Source organism: Sturnus vulgaris, chromosome 11, assembly GCF_052056855.1.
Source record: "Sturnus vulgaris isolate bStuVul1 chromosome 11, bStuVul1.hap1, whole genome shotgun sequence".
NCBI lineage: Eukaryota > Metazoa > Chordata > Aves > Passeriformes > Sturnidae > Sturnus > Sturnus vulgaris.
Window position 1 is genome coordinate 17373599 of NC_142253.1, and position 19159 is coordinate 17392757.

A 19159-nucleotide genomic window follows, 5' to 3' on the forward strand; every position below is an offset into this window, starting at 1 on the left:
ACACCAGAAAATGTTTTACATAATATAATGCAGGGTTTACTGTGGTTTATAAAATGTTCCTTTAAAAGTGAATGACAAGATAAAGCAAGAGCAGCTTCTCACTTGCAACAAACTCATGTTCGTGTATGTGAAAGCAGAACTTGTGTCCCAATTTCCAAATTCCACATTAGTTTGTAGATAGAGGTTTTGTATCCTTTCCAATCCTGACCCAGGCCTCCATATCTTTATATTGTAAATCTTCCACTTGCATTGTGAGAACAGAGAGCTAGCACAGATTGTACATCTGGTCTTTACATCTTGCCTAAAAAAGGCCAGTTTTTTGGCCAAAAATAGTGTTTTTAGAACAAATGTTTAAATAGACTTGGAGTACAATGCAGCCCACAGATAGCAGAGAGATACCAGAGCTTTCAGTATTGCTGAGGGGTATTTACACTGAAGAAAAAACAGTTTGTGATTTATGAAAGAGAGGTTTGAAAGAGATCTTGATATTTGTGAATGTCTGACAACTGATATAATTGCTTTTCTTGTCCTTATTGACTGACATTTCACACAGTCTCTGATAAATGAGCTTTCTTTAGAACAAAGATTGTTTTGGAGGGTTTTTGTGTATGTGTATCTATGTTCTCTTTTTCCATAAAGCCAAAGCTCTTTTCTCGAGTCTTAATGAAATATTTAGATGCTGTTTCTTACTCTAGAACCAGAGGTGTGTGTGGGTGGGATGCTGCTCTGCCACTCCATGCAAAAATTCTCTTTCTCATCTGCTAGAAATGGTGTTTGGAAGTTGTGGGTCTGTGAGCTGACAGGATTTATTCTTGATGGGCACGTTAATTTCTGGGTGTGAGGCAGCTGCTGCCTTCCTCACAGTGGACAGTAGCCTTTTGGCTGCAGTTTATTGATCCTCTGAGAATTGGGACACAGATCAGCAGCAATAGGACACAAGAAGCACGTTCAGAACCAGAGTTGGGTGTCCAGTGCACACCCGAGTCAACAGTGGCAGCAGCTGCTATTGCATTAAACTGAAGAAGTGGTGTCTGCAGGTGAAATTTTAGCAGCTAAAACACTACACAGTGCCATTACCTGCCGGCCTGCATGGTGTTTTTTATGCTTTGCCAGTTGTTTTTATCTCCTTGGTGAGCTCGGTGCTTCAGAAAGCAAAGTGAGGAGCCTGCAGTGCTGCCTCGCACTTGGTACAGACAGAGCCGAGAGCTCCATCTCTGCCTGGTGTTGAGCACAGGCCATGGCTTATGTAATATTTATGTTTTACTGTTGACTGCACCAGATGTTCACAGAAAATTCCCTCTGGAGCAGCCCTCAGCTCAGACATAAATAGCTGCCTGTCCCATGATGCCATTAACTGTTCCATGATGCTGGATGCAAAGCAGAGCGCCTCGCACGAGACGTGCTGGGACCCATGGAGGGGTGGTGTGCATGGCACCCTCTGAGCTGGCATTTAGAATTTCCCAGTGAAAATTTCACGTTTGCAGGATTAGACTTGCTTTTTTACAAGCAGCTTTTCATCGTTTGTGAAATGTGAAGTGACTGAATAAGGTTGTACTTGGCTGAAAGAAAATCTTGGTTTTAGGGGATTTTTTGGACTCATTTGAAGGTGAAGTTTTTGTAGAGTAGCTGACAAAGGTCTCCTTCCCTGAGGTTTTTTTAACTCTTAAATATTGACATGCTCTTGTTTTTAAGTGCCCCAAACATTACCCCCCCCTTGTTAACAACAGCTTTTTAATTAGAGATGAATCATTTTATATGATGGCTGTTCTTCCTCATCCCTGGCTGAAGAAAATGTGGAAAAGGCTTTATTTAGCAGTATCTGAGAAACTGCTGATTTTCCTGACCCTTGAGATTGGTTCTAAACTTTGAAAATGGGGTTATCAGAGGTACCTGAAAGAGCTGCACTTGTCTTTCTTTGGTGTTTTGGCAGCAAATCCCCCAAACCTCCCTGTTAATGGGAGATTTTAATCCTTGGCCTTGTTGTACTGACAGACTGCACTGGTGTAATGAGGAGCTCAGTGCCTGGTGCTCTATTCTGACTTTAGTGCTGCACTTCACCTTTTACATTACAGAACATGGCATGTTAAACTGTTTTTTCAGGATGTTCAGGATCCTTCAGTGACTGTGAGTTTCCCACTGGAGGAAGATCCAAATGTTTCTCTTGTTGCTTGGACCACAACTCCCTGGACCTTGCCCAGCAATCTGGCCCTTTGTGTTAACCCAGAACTGCAGTATGTAAAACTGAAAGGCAAGTGTTGAACACCTCTTCCTTCAGTGCCTGGGAATATGTACTTATGTTTTGTATTTTAAACTGGTTTATGTTAAATTTACAGAACTTTTCTGGTGTTGAACCAGTGGTAGTTTGAAGGATGGCATCCACCTTGGATGTGACTGATGATTTCCAACTTCTCTGCTCTTGTTATTTAACATGAATTGAGAGGACTATTCCTTAAAAAATGCTGATAGATGAAATAAAGAATAAGAAAAAGATGGTGGGGGGGTGTTTGTAGTCTTTAATTATACCTTCATCTACAAACACCTTCCCCTTTTAAAAAAAGTGAGTAGGAATTTCCAGTTTCAACATAACCACATGAATGTGTTGTGTGTTGAACATGAAGTTGTGCAGGCCTTTGCAGTGAACTCCACGTGTTTGGGTTTTCTTTCTTTGAAGAGAACTAAGTATGTTTCAGTTTTCAAAAGTTTTACCATAAATTTGGTCATCTTAAAAAGAAATACTCGGTATTTTCAGAAATGACCTCACTTGTCTGAGGTGCTGAGTTGGGTTTGGATGTCTCTGGCTCACTGCCTGAGTTGGCAGGGTAGCAACCTGAATAAAATTTGTCATTGAAGTTTGGAAATCAGGGTGATTTGGGGTAGAAAATGAGTTTTCTTCATAACATTTCACTCTTTTTTGATGCTAACTTCGTTTGTTGGTATATACTTCTTTTATGAAGAAATCCAAGCATGTAATTGAAATAGCAAATCTCAGGAAATGCATAAAGTGCAGGCATTACCTTACAACTTAATAATATTGATTTTATGTAGTCATTGTCCATCTTCCAGTTATTTCCCTCTGTTTTAGTTACAACTTACTGAAACTTCTCAATTGCTTTTTAAATTTGAACTCAACCATAATAGACAAGGTATTTCTGCCTCTGCAACAACAAAACACACTGAAAATCAGTGGCCTGGGTTTCATCCTGTGGTTTCTGTTTAAACTTGGCCTTTGGAAAGTGTTCCTTAACTGGCTGTGTGGGGAAGAAGTAGCTGGAAAGTAGTAAAGGATTATTCTGGGCAGTTTTATTGTTAAAATATCTTACATATATTGAAAGGTTTCATATTGGTGCAAATGAGGGGACTAAACTGAGATTTGTGAAACTCCTGTTTTATTTTATATTGTAGATAAAGCCACAGGGAAGATTTACATTTTGATGGAGTCCAGGCTGGTGGCACTGTACAAATCTGACAGTGAATATCAGATACTTGACAGGCAAGTACATCAATTATTATACTTGCTAGCTTTCAGTGTTTTTCTAGATCTGAAGTGAAATGTTTTTAGCAAGATAGATTTCCCTGCATCTATGTTTATATTGCAAAAATCTATAAAAGGAATTGAAGTTTACTGGAACAAATTAAGTCTTGTATGTGAAGCTACAAATAGAAAAATTTCCTTGGATCCTTGTATTGTGGTGGGGAAAGAAGGTTCCATAGTCCACCCCTTTCCTGTGTGTTTACATTAAGGTGAAAGTTGGAGAAAATGCTGGAGATGTGTTCCAAATACCTTCTGCACATTATGTAAAGATTTAAAAAGAAATGGGCAAAACAATCCCATTGTTTTTAGCAAATAAATATTACTTCTGTAATTAGCAGCAGTCATTGCTTTCTGCAGGGTGCTTATTCATCTTGATTAGGTGGAAAAACAGGAATTATTTAAGAAGTCAGACTGGGCAGGGGGTGCAGGTATTAAATTCTGTAGCTCTTGTAGACAAAATATGTGTCTTGGCTTTTCTTAAACCTTTTCTATAAGCCAGCAGCCTGTTAAAGAGGTCAAATACAACCGATATGTGTTTGCTCACTTTATTCAAACAAACCAGAAAACCCTATAAAACCCCGTATCACCACAATAGAAAAAGACTAGAAACGTTTTTGAGAATAACACCCTTTCTTCACTGGCATCAGTTACTTCTGCTTTTGTCTTTTTATCAAGCAGTTGAAAGCTTTAAATTGAAAAAATTGAGGTTATTTCAGCTAAGCAGTTGCATGTAATCATTAAATTAGGGAAACACAGAACTGGAATGTTTGTTTAAGATGTTTCTTATTCTGATGGCTCATACTGTGACAGTTGAATAATTTTATATTTCTGCATTGATTTCCCTCCTTCCCCCTCTATGAGAATGCTCTTAATCTGTCACTTGGTCTGTACCAATTTAAGCTGGTGTTCAGTTTCTAAAGATGATGTTCAGTTGCTCTCCTTCTTCAGGGTTGGCTGAACTTCTGATCTCTGGAGTTTTTTCCTCCCCTCTGAGTCATCAGTGAAACCACTGAACAGTGTCAGTGTCAGGATGCTTCTGCCAGGACACCACTGGGAATTTTCCTTTGGTCTGATACTGAATTAACAACAACTTTCTCTTGAAGTGGTGGTGTTCCACCAGTTCAACTATTTGTGCCTGTTGGAATGATAAAGTGTCAAAACTCTCACTAACATTAAGAACTAAATTTGATCTGCTTGCTTGCTATCTAAGCTGGTAAGTCTGCCCCAAAAAATTTGGCTTTGTGTGGCTTGTTCTTGACAAATTCACATTTCATGTTCTTTAGCACTTCACTTACAAAAAACCCTCAATCACCTGAAGTTGAATCAGGTTGTTTGACCTGTCTCAGTGGTTTTTAGTTCCATCAGTGCTTCAGTTCTCTTGGGAAATACAGATACTCTGTTCCTTTTTGGTCTTTTGAAACCTGTTCAGAGTGTCTAAAAACTAAGCCTTCTATCAAAACCATTTTATTTTCTTAAGTATTTTTGAATACCATTGCTTTAGGCTTAGAAAAGAAGCAAGCTAGCTCATATATTAAATTTGTTGATCTGTTGTTTTCTGCTTCCAAATTCTTCTTTTAATATTTAACTTCAGTGTGACCGCAGTCATTCTATATCCAGGAATGCACAGAACATTTTGGCCTTTTTTTGATATGGTGTCTTCATCAGAAATGTGAAAAGCCTGCTCTTTAAGGCAATCATACACATTTCAGGTGTTGTATTTATGCCCCTGACTAATGGTATTTCTAGCACCACCACCACCACTCACTCCTCCAATCTCTGATTATTTTTAAAATTTTACTTTTTTTTTTACCTCTGCCTATCTATAAGGCTGATAGCAATTCTCTTTGCAGAGCAGTATATTTTAATTCTTTCTGTATTAGTGCTATGGTCTCTTTTCAGGCTGGTTTCTTTTCTGTTTTTGGTCATGCTCCAGTTTTTTTGTTATGTAATAATTAATTTTCTCAAATGTGAAATGTGAGACAATTAAAAGGTAGCTGGTAGTTGAATGGATCTGTGAAAGATTTAGATCTGTGAGTATCTAAGTTAATAGAAATGAACTTCACTGCTTCTGCTCTTAACTTTTTTCTTTCTTTAGCTCACTTTTAAATTCTCAAGCAGTCAGGCTCTTGAGGGAGAAATTGATGCAACTTAATCCATACCAGGCATCAGGCTGAGGTCAGGGAATGGTCTGATTGCAAATGTTCAGTGTCTGAAGTCCCCTGAACTGGCTGCTTTGCTCTCATGAATTGCTCTGGGTGTTTTACCCCAATTTTGGCCGTCCTGTGTCTTCCTGTTTTATTGAGCAGTGTAGATAGGATGTGATTGTTGAGCATTTCCCTCCCCTTGGGTTAGATTTCAGTCCTTTGGCATATTAAGCATTTCATTTCTTCACATTATTTTCCCTTGTCTTCTCTTTTTGGATTCTAAAGAATCCAAACCAGATATTCCTGATCTCCTGAGAGTGAAGGATTGCTGAAGTAATTTTAAACGAGTCTTACTACTCTAACTTGGGTCACGAGAAGGCACCATTGTATAAATTTTCAACCTCAAGCTCAGGACTTTCACAAACAAAGTATTTCAGATCCCAAAATGAAAATCAGGAATGTGATCCACAACCTTTCCCTTTCTCTGACTTGTGTTAAATAAGAATATAACTACATTTTTTTTTTTTAAGCCAATTCTGATGCTTCACATTCTGTATCTGAGCATTCCCACATCTGTGTGATTGAGCATTGGGATGCTTTTCTCCCATCTGATCCTGATTAAGCACCTCAAACATTCCTAAGGCTGTTTGTAATATAAAAACATATAAACCATCTGCAAAGCTGAGGTTTAAAATAGAAACCTCCTCTATTCCTAGAGGATATTGTGTGTGCTGAGCTGAGGAGTTGTGCTCTTGAACTTGGCAGTAAATGCTGCTCCGGGTCCTTCCTGTGCAGTGAAACAGCTTTGAAGAGCCCCCCACTTTGAAGGAGTCAAATGTTTTATGGTTTGACCATTGTTTGGAAATTGTAGATCAAGGACAGAGTGTAGGGAGAGACCACAGCTGGGACACAGTCAGAGAGCCAGCCCATCTATCAGATTAAGTTATGTTTTAGCTGAATTTTCCCCCTGAAATTGGACGATTTAAGCACTTCCAGGAGAGAGTTCTGAGCTGCAAATCCCAAGCTAATCACTGCCTTTGTCAGCTGCTGTCAGAAGGCTGAAGGGAGCCAGACCTGCAGGCTCCATCTCTGCTGTACAGTTCTTGTCTGGCTCAGCTGGTTCCTCAGCCACTCCTGTCTGTGTTGGATCATTCCCTGAGATGCCTGTGGAGAGTTTGGATTCCAGTTTGAGAATAAGGAATGAAGCCTCTGAGCTTTATAGGCTGCAATACTCTGTGTCACAATCTTCTGTACATAAAACTTCAGGTGTTTTGGATCATTATTTAGTTCTCTTGGACATGCTGAGCTTTGGGGTTTGTTATTATGAATATTGTGTTTTATCCAGAAGATGTTTGCCCAGCTTTACCATAAGGAGCTTGTCATTAATGCTTAATTCCTTTGTTAATTTACATTGATTGAAGTCCATCAGGTACAAGTTGTTGAGTGGTAGCAGAGATGCATGAAAAGACATTGCTTTTTGTCCAAGTCCAAGCTACCACAGAGGTGGGAAGTAAATTTAAGGAAATTCTTTTCATCATCTCAAATCAAATTCTGTCAGGGGGGTGAAGAAGCAAATAGGAAAAAAAGCAGTTTTCAAGTTGTTAATTTATATTCTTGTAAATCTTTCTCCTCAGGTTTCCTGGTATTGTTCTTAAAGGCAAGAAATACATACCACTCTTTGAATATTTTATTCAGGTAAGATGAACCATTTTGGTGTTTGATATGGATATAAAGACAAAAATAAAACCCATTCTGAGTATTCCTTGTTGATAATATAAAAAGATCTTAGGTTCTAATTAGAAACTCCAGGTTGGATTAAAATATCTTAAAATCCTAACTAAAGTTTGAAAAACAGTGTTGACATTTTTCTCTAATTTTTTTCCTTGAAGTTTTAAATAATCTCAGAGTAAACACTGAGTTTTTACTCTGATTATGACAGATAGATATGATGGATGAAGTTTGATTTCAGATTGCAGAGAAACTTCAATTCATATTAACAAATCCATATTAACAAATATTCTCTCATTTTCTCGTCTGGTGAGTGTTATGTACCTCCTAAGTCCAGAAGCTTTGTCTTCACAAGAAAATCACTAACTTTGGGTAACAATCACAGACATGTTATGTTTCCCACTGAAGAGTTTGCTAAAAATCTACTGATGTATCAGATTTATCTGGATGCAGCTTTAAGTACTGCATTAGGTCTGACATCATAGATGATAAGAGAATATGTAGCAATAGGAGAGTGCATAGAGAATTTTTCTGTTTTTAAAAAAAATCAGATTAAAAACTCATTGCATTTTTCAAGGAGGGGAGGTACAGCACTGCTGGCCAGGCAGTTGTGAACTCCTGTAAGGGATTTGTGACACTTTCTGTTCTGAAAGGTGTGCATGAGTCAGCAAAGGTGGGAAAACCTCTGTAGAGAGCAAGGTCTGATGTTTCTAGAGAAAAGTCAAACACAGCTGAGTCTGGAAAATTGGACTGTGCATCTGAGGTTTGGAGTGGATAAATTTTGTGAGTCCTTCTGTATTCATGAGGAGCAGATGGGGGCATCTACAATTTTTTATTTAGAATGGAGATCTTATCTCAAAATATCTCTTTTCAGAACAAGGCAAACCTATTTTTTTTCTGGTAACATTTGGTTCATCTGTGACTGCAGTAATTTTTTTACTATTTTTGTCTTACTGAATAGTAAATAACTCTTTATTTTTCATTATCTGTATACTGAACACACTGAAAATTGTCATCTCTTTTCTTAGCAAATTTTTTTCTGGATTTTCTCTTTTATCTGTTGGTATTTACCATGCTCTTATTCTCTGGAGGGAATAAAAATGTGTGACTATAAAAGCAAACTTTTTTTTTTTAAATCAGAGGTACAGGCAACATATGAGTGCAGGGAAATTTCTGTACCTGTCTTGGTTGTGTCCTCACGTTCAGAGTGTATTGATTGCAGTCTGTTAAGCAGAACTGTGTGAAGATCTGTGGCTTGAAGAGTAATTGACTTGGAGGCCTTGTGGAGAGGTGTGAGATCTAATCACACTTGACACTCTTTAAATGAAGTACACAGGTGTCTGGGCTATGGGAAGTCATTAAGTCATGTTAGGGATGTCACATTTTACTGTGTCACTGATTTTTGATGCAGTTCTTTCCTCTTCTGTGTGGCTCGTGGCTCTGCCAGGTTCTGAACAACTCTGTTTTGCTCTATGTGTGGAAATACATATCTATATAAACCCATATTTTTGTGTTTCAGTGCAAAGAAAAAGGTGCCTTTACTGTGCTCGTGGATGGTTATGTGAAGGAGGAGGAAGGCACAGGAGTTGTCCATCAGGCTCCCTATTTTGGTGCTGTAAGTGTGAACTACACATCTGCAATGTTCATTTTGGCCAGCACACCTTACTTGGCTTTCCAGCTCCTCCTGGGGGTTCTCTCAGGGTGATTGATGCTAAAGAATCTTCCCATTTAGTTCTTAAAAATGTAAGAATAATGGTAGAGCTTTGTATTCTCCTGAGCTCTACCACTTAGTGCCTCTGCTAGACTGGAGATGTTTTGTGTCCCTCACTTTGGTTTGTGGTGTGTGAACTGAGCTCACCACTGTGTTTTTGTGTGTCATTGATCTCAGCTTTTCTCAGAGTCTGAAGTTAGAGCTTGGAGAAGGGCTCATCTGTGGCACTGGCAGTGAAAACTGGCTTTGCTAAGTGATAATTTTGGTTGGGAGCAGCAGTTCTGCTCAGCACACTGCCCCTCTTCAGCTTTTCAATTTCATTACTGGGCTTTTAGAGAATGAGAAAATGCTTTCACTGCTTTTGTCCTGAGACTTTATCCCTTGGTGTGAAAGGATTTTGTTGCACTCTATTCTTTTTATTTTTCTGTCTTTTTTGTCCCTTCCCTCAGTCTGTTCTTTTTTAAGGCTAAGAGGAATAATTTGTCATGGATTTAATCATTTCAGTTTTTAGACACTTGAATTAAATGCACTAGTTTAGGCTCATTGTCCTTTTTGTAAAGTGTCCTGTCTTCAGCCATTATCCAAAGATGCCCTCAAAAAACTTGCAGTGCCTAGCAATTAGCAATCCCTGGACCACGAGCTCTGTCATAATTTCCAGAGCAACTTGGCATTAGCAACAGGCCTCTTTGTATTCATGTGAAATAGCCCATCCTCTTCCATCCTTTTTTCCCTGCATTTTCTGAAGGGTACATCCATTGTGGTGGTGTTTCCCTTGTCAGGATGATGGTTGATATGAAAAGATGTTCCAGCTTAATATAGCTCTGAATAAAGAAAATTAGAGTGGGCTGTGCTAGCAGTTAATGAAGAAAATATTGGTGGCTAGTCAAGTGTCCTCAGGAGGATAAATCCTGTCACACTTCTGCTCTTCAGACTCTCCCCTGGAGCTGGATCTTGGATGTTCCAGGGGGGTTTAGAGAGTTGGTTTAGAGTCAGGAGCTCTTGCTGTGGGAGATGGAGGGAAGGGAAGGAAGAGGCTGCCAGCAGCAAAGGAGCTCTGAAAGAAGTTTCCTTCCCTGGGCTGCTCTAAGAGTGGTTTATGTATTTGCACAGTCCAGTTAAACTTGTTGGAAACAGCTTGTTGGAAAGGTTGATTGGCCTCTTACAGCAAGGATTATCTGCCCTCTTTTATTTGATTTTTTTCATAAGCCCGTTGAATTTTGTAAACACAGAGGAAAAAATATTTTTCTCTCTCTTGGGAAATCAGCAATTACTTGTAAAACATTTTTTTAGGAAAAAACTTGAGAGTAACAGTTAAATGCTTCACAAAGAAAAAAACTACATAAAACATTGTGTGAGGAAAAAAGTGCACAGGCATCACAAACAAAACCTTGCAGTCACCAGCTCAAGACAGGTTTGAGTAGATAACTTTTGGTACAGGGGCCTGAGTCAATGGGCTGTGCTGCCTTCAGAAGGAAAGTGCACAGTCTGTGTTGCACTTAATGCTGCTGCCTTCTTTTTGAGGTACATGTAATTCAGTTTTAACAGCCCCCAGATTATTTCTGTTCAGAAAAGCTCACAGAGGTCCTGGTGTAAGTTCAGGATTTCATTATTGTACAGTAGGCTCTGTGCAGAATGGTGTTGGTAGTGCATGGGGGCCTTTAGACAGGCTTAGATGAAAGAAGGGAGATGGCTCATGGTGGCAGACAGGATTGTCTTCCTGCTTAATTCCTCTTCTGCACCTTCCTGTTGAGTTGAAGGTGAATAGAAAATGAATAATTGGCCCAGGACAGTCAGAGGAGAAGAAATAGAGCACAGTCCTTCACAAACAAGCTTTGAGTCTTTGTTCCTTCCCATCAATGCAAGTGAGTCCCTTTGATAAATAAAGCTGGAAAGTCAGGGTTTCAATTATTTATTTAAAATCATACTTACTGATACATGTTCTGTATTGTTGATACCTCAGCAATGTATCCTTCTCCAAAAAAATTGAAAGTAAAAATTCACCTGCATTTAGTTCCAGATGTAGTTTCATTATCTTGTGTGATGCCTTTGCCAAATACAAGCTGCCACACCATATCACAGCACTCTATTATTTCAGTTCAAAAGACATCAAAATTAAAGCTCACAGAACAAGACAAACCTGTATTAAAAACGCTGTAAACTCATTGTGCCTCCAGATTAACATGACACTAAAATTCAGTGCTCAGGCATTTCATCATATGTAGATGTACCTGCAGTCAACTTAAAAAGCTTAGTAACACTGGAATTTGCATACAAATTTTTAATTTGCAATACTTCTAGTGCCTGCTAAGACTGTGACACACAAGTTTCATAGATCTGTTACTGATGCACTTTTTTTCAGTACCTGTCTTCATATTTCTGTTCTTTTGTTGAAATTTCACATAAAATGCTTTTGATTTCTCACAAACGAGCTGTTTAACAGTTTCTACTTATTTTGTGTACTACAACTTCTGTGTGTAATCTTTTGAGGGATTTTGAGGTACAAGAGTGAGCACTGTAACTCCTAACCTGGAAAAAACTGATATCGGTCTTAGCTTTTATTTAAGCTTAGCACTTGTGGATTCATTGTATGTGCCTGAATATATTCTTGCCTCGTGGTTACTGAAGGAAATCTTCATTAAATCAAATGGCAGCTGATTCTGGAGAGCTTCCATTCATGTTCAGGTTGCTCAGAAGCAGAGAGTGACTGCAGAAAGGCAGAGCAGCAGAGCCCTTTGTGTCCCCTTGGCTGCAGCAGTGCAGAAGTGGAGCTGAAGCACCTCTTGAGTGAGGTGCTGCCCAGGGCAAGGTTTGTTGTGCTGCCTTTGCAGGGCTGTGAGTGTGCCAGGCTTTACAGTCTGTGCTGGCTGCTGCTTCAAAGCCTTTGACAGCTCACTGCCAAATCAGGGCTGACATCAGCTCTGTCATCTGGCCTGTGTTTTAAAGCCCACAGCTCCCAGGCTCTCAGCAATATCAGCTGAGGAAAGGCCAGCAGAGAGGGGGCTTATCTCAGTCATGTCCTGGCTGCAGGAGCTGGGTGACCCAGTGCAGAGTGAATAATTGTGTGATGCTTTCTGCATTTTGGGCAGGGGAAGAGGCTATGCTCTGCTGGGAGTGCTGGAGCTGCAGGGATTTGTTGTTTCTGTGTGCAAAGCAGCCAACTTCCCTGTCTGGGCTTGAGTTTCATCCTTGTAAAATACAGCAGGTCTGGCTTGGAGGAGCTGGGGACCACAGGGATGGTGGGGACAGCTGAAGGGATGAGGATGGGCCTGCAAAGGACATGAAGTCCTGCCCTGGCACTCCTGGCTCTCCTGTGCTGGTTAGGGCCAGGGAAGGAGAATTCAGGGAGCACTGGCCTATGTGTATTGTATTGTAAATGTGTATTTCCACACTGGCTCTGGTGGGTGTCCTTGGTCAGGCTGAGAGGGTGCTTCAATACAGCTGCTCTGTATCCTGTAAGGCATTGCTGTAGCTGGATAAGATACAGATTTACTGTGACTTCAGACTTGAAGGTAAAATCTTTTCTATCCCCCTACTAATTTTGTATTAATCTTTTCTCCGATGCCATTATTGTTCAGTCATGTTCAGGAAAGTCTGAAGCAACTATTTTTTTTTTTTCTTCTTACTGCTACAGGAAATTAAAAATTTAAGTGGAGACTGGCCAGGAAAAAAGCCTGTGATGTTGTCCATGTGTGGTTCTTGGTCAGTAGCATTGCCCATGGGCCGAAAAAGATTGAGAAATGCAGGTTTAAAGGCTTTGCATTGTTAAGACATTCAGCAAATGGGACTGCTTATGTGAAATGCCAGAATTAGATTGATTAAAACAACCTGCTTTCTGAAAAATGGTGTGTTGGCTGGAGAGCTGGGCAGATCCAGGCTCTGGCAGGAACAGCAGCAGGATGGAGTGGTTGGCAATTCTTTTGCCATGCAATGGTTGCCTGAAGCTGTTCACTGCATGAGTGTGTGTATATACTCAGACACATAAAATACATGTGTGTGTGTATGCATTGATGTGCACAGAAAAACATATACATATCCCCTATACTAGGTAGGAGTCTGAAGAAATCATAATTTTCTGCATAAATAAAACTAAATTGTATAAAACAGGACTTTCTCATAGGTATTTGGGATTAGTGAAGGCTGAGTATTTTGCTGTTCTTGTCCAGTCATCACATTATCTGTTTGATATTTAATTTCTGTTTCAAGGGATGGATGTTTTACCCAGTATTGTGTATTCTTACAGTTTGGTGCTTGTCTCTTTTGCAGGACGATTACAGAGTCTGCATGGATTTTAATGTCATTCAGAAGGACTCTGTGCCTGTGTGTCCTGTAGATGCATCAGGCTGCTTCACAGCAGAAGTGACTGACTTTGCTGGGCAGTATGTGAAGGTCAGTGGGCCTAGAGACAGTAAACGACTACTTTATTCAAGATACATTTTATATATGGCAGAAACTTTCTTTTCTTTCCCGATGTGGGCTTGTTTTCAATATGTGACTGCTATCTGGATAAATGAAAATGTGTTTTAACATTTGCAACAAGGTTAGAATTGTTTATTCAGGAGCTGAGAAAAAAGTTGAAATGCAAGTAAAGTTGTTTATCTGTAGTGAGAGGGCAGCTGAGTATCCTGTTTGTGCTTTTTCCTGACACAAATGTCATGTCCAGAGTCTCCTGGCACATCCAGGGCATCCCTCACCTCTGGATGACTCTGAATTCCCAGGTGCCATTATTTAGTTTCTCCCAGCCAGTTCATGTAACATGACCCACTAGAAGGGAGAAATCCATTCAAAGTCATTTCCCCACTTGTGGGCTGGGTTGCAGAATTTATTTGCCAGTAGATGCAGGAGAATCCCTGGAAATTGAGCCCACAGAAACTCCACATTGCTGCAGATACAAATCCCTAGCAGGGAGTGCCTCTTAAATTCCATGTCCTGAGAAAACAATTGCTTTTAGCCCTGCTGCTACAGTTGGATAGCAAAGCATGTTCCTGAAAACAAATGCAATACAGGATTCTAAAGTCTTCTTCGATTAAGTTGAGGATTCAATCAGCTGTTTTTCTTTCCTGCTTTATGCATTAAGGCAAATAAGACAGCACTGGAGGCTCCATGTTTAGCTTATTACTGGTAGAAATCTGAATTTAAGGCTCTTGGGAAATTTCCTTCTAATAATGAATTTTTCACTGTTAGATATTTGTATATTTTTTCCTTAACGTTGTGTTGACACTTGTATGTTCAGTAGATTGTCTTGAATTATCAATATATAGCTTCCACTTCCAGCTTAGCATGTAAATCCCAGTTAGGGAGACATTGTGAAATGTGCTTCAAATTCTGAAATCTGGTCACTTTAGAGGAATGTGAGATCAGGAATTTCAAATATTAGGTAAAAAGCACTATGTGATTTCCTGCCTCAAAGTTAGAAGACTCAGTCATTAGAATATGAAATAATCTGGTTTCTGGCTTGTACTGGTGCTTCAGAAAATTTGGATTTTACACAAAATCGTGTGTATGTGAAAAGACACTTAAGGGTAAAAAAGGACTGATTCTTTAATTTATAAATTTTAATTTGTCCAGATAGCTGAGACACATAGAAGACACTATAAATAAACAGGGCTTGGAGAGCAAATAACTTTGCAAATTCAGTATTTTCCAGTGCCCCTGCAGGAAATGTATAAACTTGATAGAAACTTTCTGCGTGTATGAGTGTAAATGCTGGGTTATGCATAGTTTTTTTAAAAAAATTTAGTATCTGAGACAAATCCTGTAGTAGCTTACTGAGTGCTGTGTGTATAAATGTGTTTTTAGGATGCAGATAAGCACATCATCAGATGGCTGAAGGAGAAGGGCCGGCTGATCCACAGCACCACCTTCCAGCACAGCTACCCGTTCTGCTGGAGGTAAGCACACACCTCCAACACTGGTGGGAGTTTGAACCACTTAATCAGTGGTTTGTCTCAGTCTCTTCTGCCTTCACTCAGAGCCAGGATTAAAAACACACAAAGGAAACTGATTTTCTCTTATTCAGGCTTGGTTGTTTATTAAAATTTTAACGAAAGTACAGAGCATTCGGCAGCACTTCTGGCCACCAGCTAGAATCAAGGAAAATAGAGCAAGATCCAGCTACTACAAGGTCTCTTAAAGCCAAACAGTCCAGTAGAGAATTAACACCTATATTATTTATATTTTTAACCCAATAACTAGATTCCCATGACTCTCAGTGTGACACTGAGTGACCAAGCAGAAACTGCTGCCTGAAACCATGGAGAGGAACACAGAAACAAAATCCTCCATCTTGTCCCATACCTATTACTATCCTATAAAACCTCAAATTTCAAACCCTTCACCATGTGAAATCACACACTTTTATTTAACTCCACACCCATGATTTTAACTCCATCACTCAAATTTGGAGCCTTCTCCAAGGGCTCAGGTGAAAAGCAGTGTTCTCCTGGGGCTCAGTGCCAGAAAGCACAGAAAGCTCAAACCCCCCAGGGTTCTGGGATCCCACACAGACCTGCACCTCCCTTTCTCTTGAACTTTCTAACAGAGAAGTTCTTCAGGTTTCTCCCATATTTTCCCCCTCCCTTACTTAATTTTCCTGACAAAACTGCGAGTAACACAAACCGAGATTGAGTTCAGGAGAGCTCCAGTTTTAGTTTAGTCAAAGAATTTTTCTTTTTTTTTTTTGCCATAAAACTGATGGATTTAGGTGTAGTCCTGAAATTTAGTTTCTATTTATGATTTTAAATGTGTGTTTTTGTAGTTTGTGTTGCTCATTTCTTGATGTAGAGCTCCTAACCATTTTGTAAGCAGCTGAGTGATGGGAAAGGATTGTTTGATACCCTTTGAATTGTATCAGAAGAAGTCTATCACAGAAGGTCTTTAGATGTTTGTATTAAAGCTTTGTATGTTTTGAATAAAATGGTTAAAATATAGTTCTTTTAAACCTTGTAAGATGACTTATTTCTTTGAAAGAAGTGTGTGGAAACATCCCTAGGTGGATGTCTCTGGGGGAAGTCTCCATATGGAATTCTCCTTCAGTATCAGTGAACAAACACATTTTGGTTCTGAGGAATACAGGCTAGACAGCTTTAATCTAGAAATGAAGCTTGTTTTTATTAGTGTCCTCCCTGGTTTGAAATTTCCACAATTGCTGTTGTAAAAAATCACCAAACAATATCAAATTTTAAAAAAAGAATCTTCAGTAATCTTTTAGTAGAGTATTAAATTCTTATTATGAGCAAAGACACACTTAAAATAAAATACCTAATTTAATTATCCAAAATGGCTTGAAGATTTTAAGTCTTATCTGATGTACACAGCACCTGTACTGAAATAACTGTGATAAAAGCTCATCTCTCTGTCTGGCTCTGACTCTGCCAGGTGAAGTGGTTAGCAGGGTACATTTATCTTTAATTTATAGCAAAAATAACCTTTGCTTGCTCTTGAACAGCAGAATTGGTTTATTTCTAGCAGGTGCTTAGAGGAGGAAGGGAATTGCTCTTCAAGTGTTACATCCTTGATGATTTGGGAGAGTTTTTGAAAAATGGCAGCCCCAAAATCAAGCAATGCTTGTGGTTTTTTTTGTGTAGCAGCTCAAATATCCAGTCATGGCCTTCTGAGACAGAGCAGGGATGTAGAAGTGCTGATTCTGTAGAAGATCCTTAATCGTGCCACTCTGTTGACATTTTTGTTGATTGATGATAAGTTGCAGGCAGCACCTAGCAGCAAATTATCCAGTGGGAAGAACTGAACAATGGATTTTACTTGAAAAGCTCATTTCACTGCCATCACAAATCAAACCATAATTGGAATATGCTAAAAGTAGAAGAGTAGTTCTTAACTTTGAACATAGTTATAAGTTACTTTGATTAATGTAAGAAAACTTTGAAATCAGACTCTTCTTAATGTACTGCAGCTTTTCCCTGAAACCAAGCAGTTGTTGAGTCCTTGGGGTGTTGAGAAATTTGCTTTCTTTTTTTTTTTTTTAACATATCATGAAATCAAGGTCCTTCTCTGTGTAGCAATTTTCTGTCAAAACTAAAACTTTAAAATACGAAAAACAAACAGCTTGGTTAAGGACACAGTAGATAGCTTTCAGTTGAATTTGTCTTTATTGGATCTGCTGAAAATGGAGGGTATTGGTCAGAACTCAGAGATCTGGGGAGTGTGTGTGGTGTGGCAGCAGTTCAGCAGCTGTTGGATGTGACAGCTGGAGGGTCCCTCAGCTCCTGCCTGCCATTCCTTGGCAAATGTTGGGAAGCTCTTCCACTGGCACATGTGGAGCTTTGACTTTTCCAAGCCAGTGAAGACAAAGCCAAGAACCAGCTTCATAGCACAGGCTCAGTTATTAATCATTTGGTTCCTAAATTACAGGAAAATGGAATAAGATCACAGTTAATGTGATTTGATTCTTCTGATGTGCTTCTAAAGGATCTGTCTGTAAGGGGAGCAAAGCTTTGTTCAGTTGGGACAGAGAGGAATGGTTAGGCATGAGCTTTATAAGGATCAGACTTTAAGGTCTGTCTAGGTGGTTTTCCCCTTGTGTTGATGGAAAACAAAACCCAGCAATGGGTATTTCTCATTTGATTCTCCAGTAAAATCCAATCTGGATCTGAATCTGGATTCCTCAACCTTCTCACCAGTCATGAGGGGCAGAAATATGAGAAGTGTCACTGCTTGGGCAGATGTGTTTTGTTCTCTGCAGCCTCCTGTTGAGGCATTGCTTGGTAGTACAGCCAGAAGAAAAATACTCAGGGAGACTTTGCCCTCTCCCCTTTGTTGCAGGGGGGGGAACAGAGCCCTGTGGGTGCTGGGAGTGGTCACCAGGTGTTACAACCTCAGTGTTGGGTGGAGAGCCTGGGAAATGGTTTCCCTGCTTGGCTTTTGTCATGGATCCTCCCTGCCTGAAGCCAGCCCCACCTGCTGCTGTCTCCTCACAGAGCTGGGGTGCCACAATGTCCCAACCTTCCTTTTCCAACATGTTCAGACCATGCGAGAAATTTTTAATATCAGTTTTTTGTTCACCCTGTTTCTGATTACTCAAGATCTTGTAATGACAATTCATTAACACATCTTAAACAAGATACTCAGTGAAATCAAAACACCTTGCAGCTTGGGGAATGCTTTCTTTTTTAATGGGATCTTGGTGCTGTGTGAGGAGTGAACTGAACTGTTCCCTTTTTTACTTGTTAGGACTTAAATTTTTGTAGCAAACCATCAGTAGGTTTGCATTTAATAGCTAGGACACAACTACATGATTATTACTTTGAGCTGTCACCATTCCTTTAAGGTTATAGGTATTTTAACACTTAAACACATTGAAGCATGGAGGTTATAGTTAAAATGAAATGTTTTTTTAAAATACAGTGTTAAAAGGAGCAATGTGGTTTTTATTTCTGGGCTTTGTGCACTGAGTGTTCAGCTTTTAAGGTCTGAACAACCTTTGCTGTGGATTTTCTTTCTTTTGTGGATCAGGCAGGTGCACCTTTAGCAAGTGCTGGCACAGTAGCAATTTTAATTTACATCATAATCTGCAGTAGTTGGTGGATTTCAAATGTGTTCTTGCTGTAGATATAAACAAAATGAATTAAACTTTGGCTGTCTGTAGTGCTGACTGCACATGGGAGATAACAGTAGTTTCTCAGGATCATTGCTGGTGATTTTTGTGAACCAAGGTGACTTAAACAAAGGTAATATTTTAAGAAATATCTTGTGGGGTGGATTGATGCTGAAGGATAATGAGCTTCTTGTCTCAGTGTAGTTTGCTCCTCTGTACCCATAGACAGATCCTATCCTCTAGGGCTCTCCTCCCTCTTCATAATGGAATAATGGGATGGATGTGAAGGATTAGAAATGTCTGAGCTCCTGACAGTGACCTGTGCCCACTGTTGGATCCCAGGTTCCTTTAGGAGGATGTGCTGCCTGAACAGTTATTCAAGTTTTTAAGCAGTTATTATGGAATGGATAAATCAGAGACTGGGTTGGGACACTGCAGTCAGATGCTTGGAGATTGTGATTTTATCAAGTAATTTAGGAAATTGCTCAGTCTGT

At 39.6% G+C, this 19159-nt stretch overlaps 1 protein-coding gene across 2 annotated transcripts in view; it reads left to right on the forward strand.

The window, feature by feature from the left end:
• The window catches only part of IARS1 (isoleucyl-tRNA synthetase 1), a 94568-nt gene that overhangs the window by 16235 nt on the left and 59174 nt on the right, over positions 1-19159 (forward strand). For both annotated transcript variants that reach the window (XM_014869752.2, XM_014869749.2), the window contains exons 8-13: positions 2101-2248; positions 3403-3490; positions 7311-7371; positions 8924-9019; positions 13379-13501; positions 14912-15003. In XM_014869752.2, coding sequence (XP_014725238.2) covers positions 2101-2248; positions 3403-3490; positions 7311-7371; positions 8924-9019; positions 13379-13501; positions 14912-15003 — 608 coding nt within the window. The remainder of the gene's footprint in view (positions 1-2100; positions 2249-3402; positions 3491-7310; positions 7372-8923; positions 9020-13378; positions 13502-14911; positions 15004-19159) is intronic.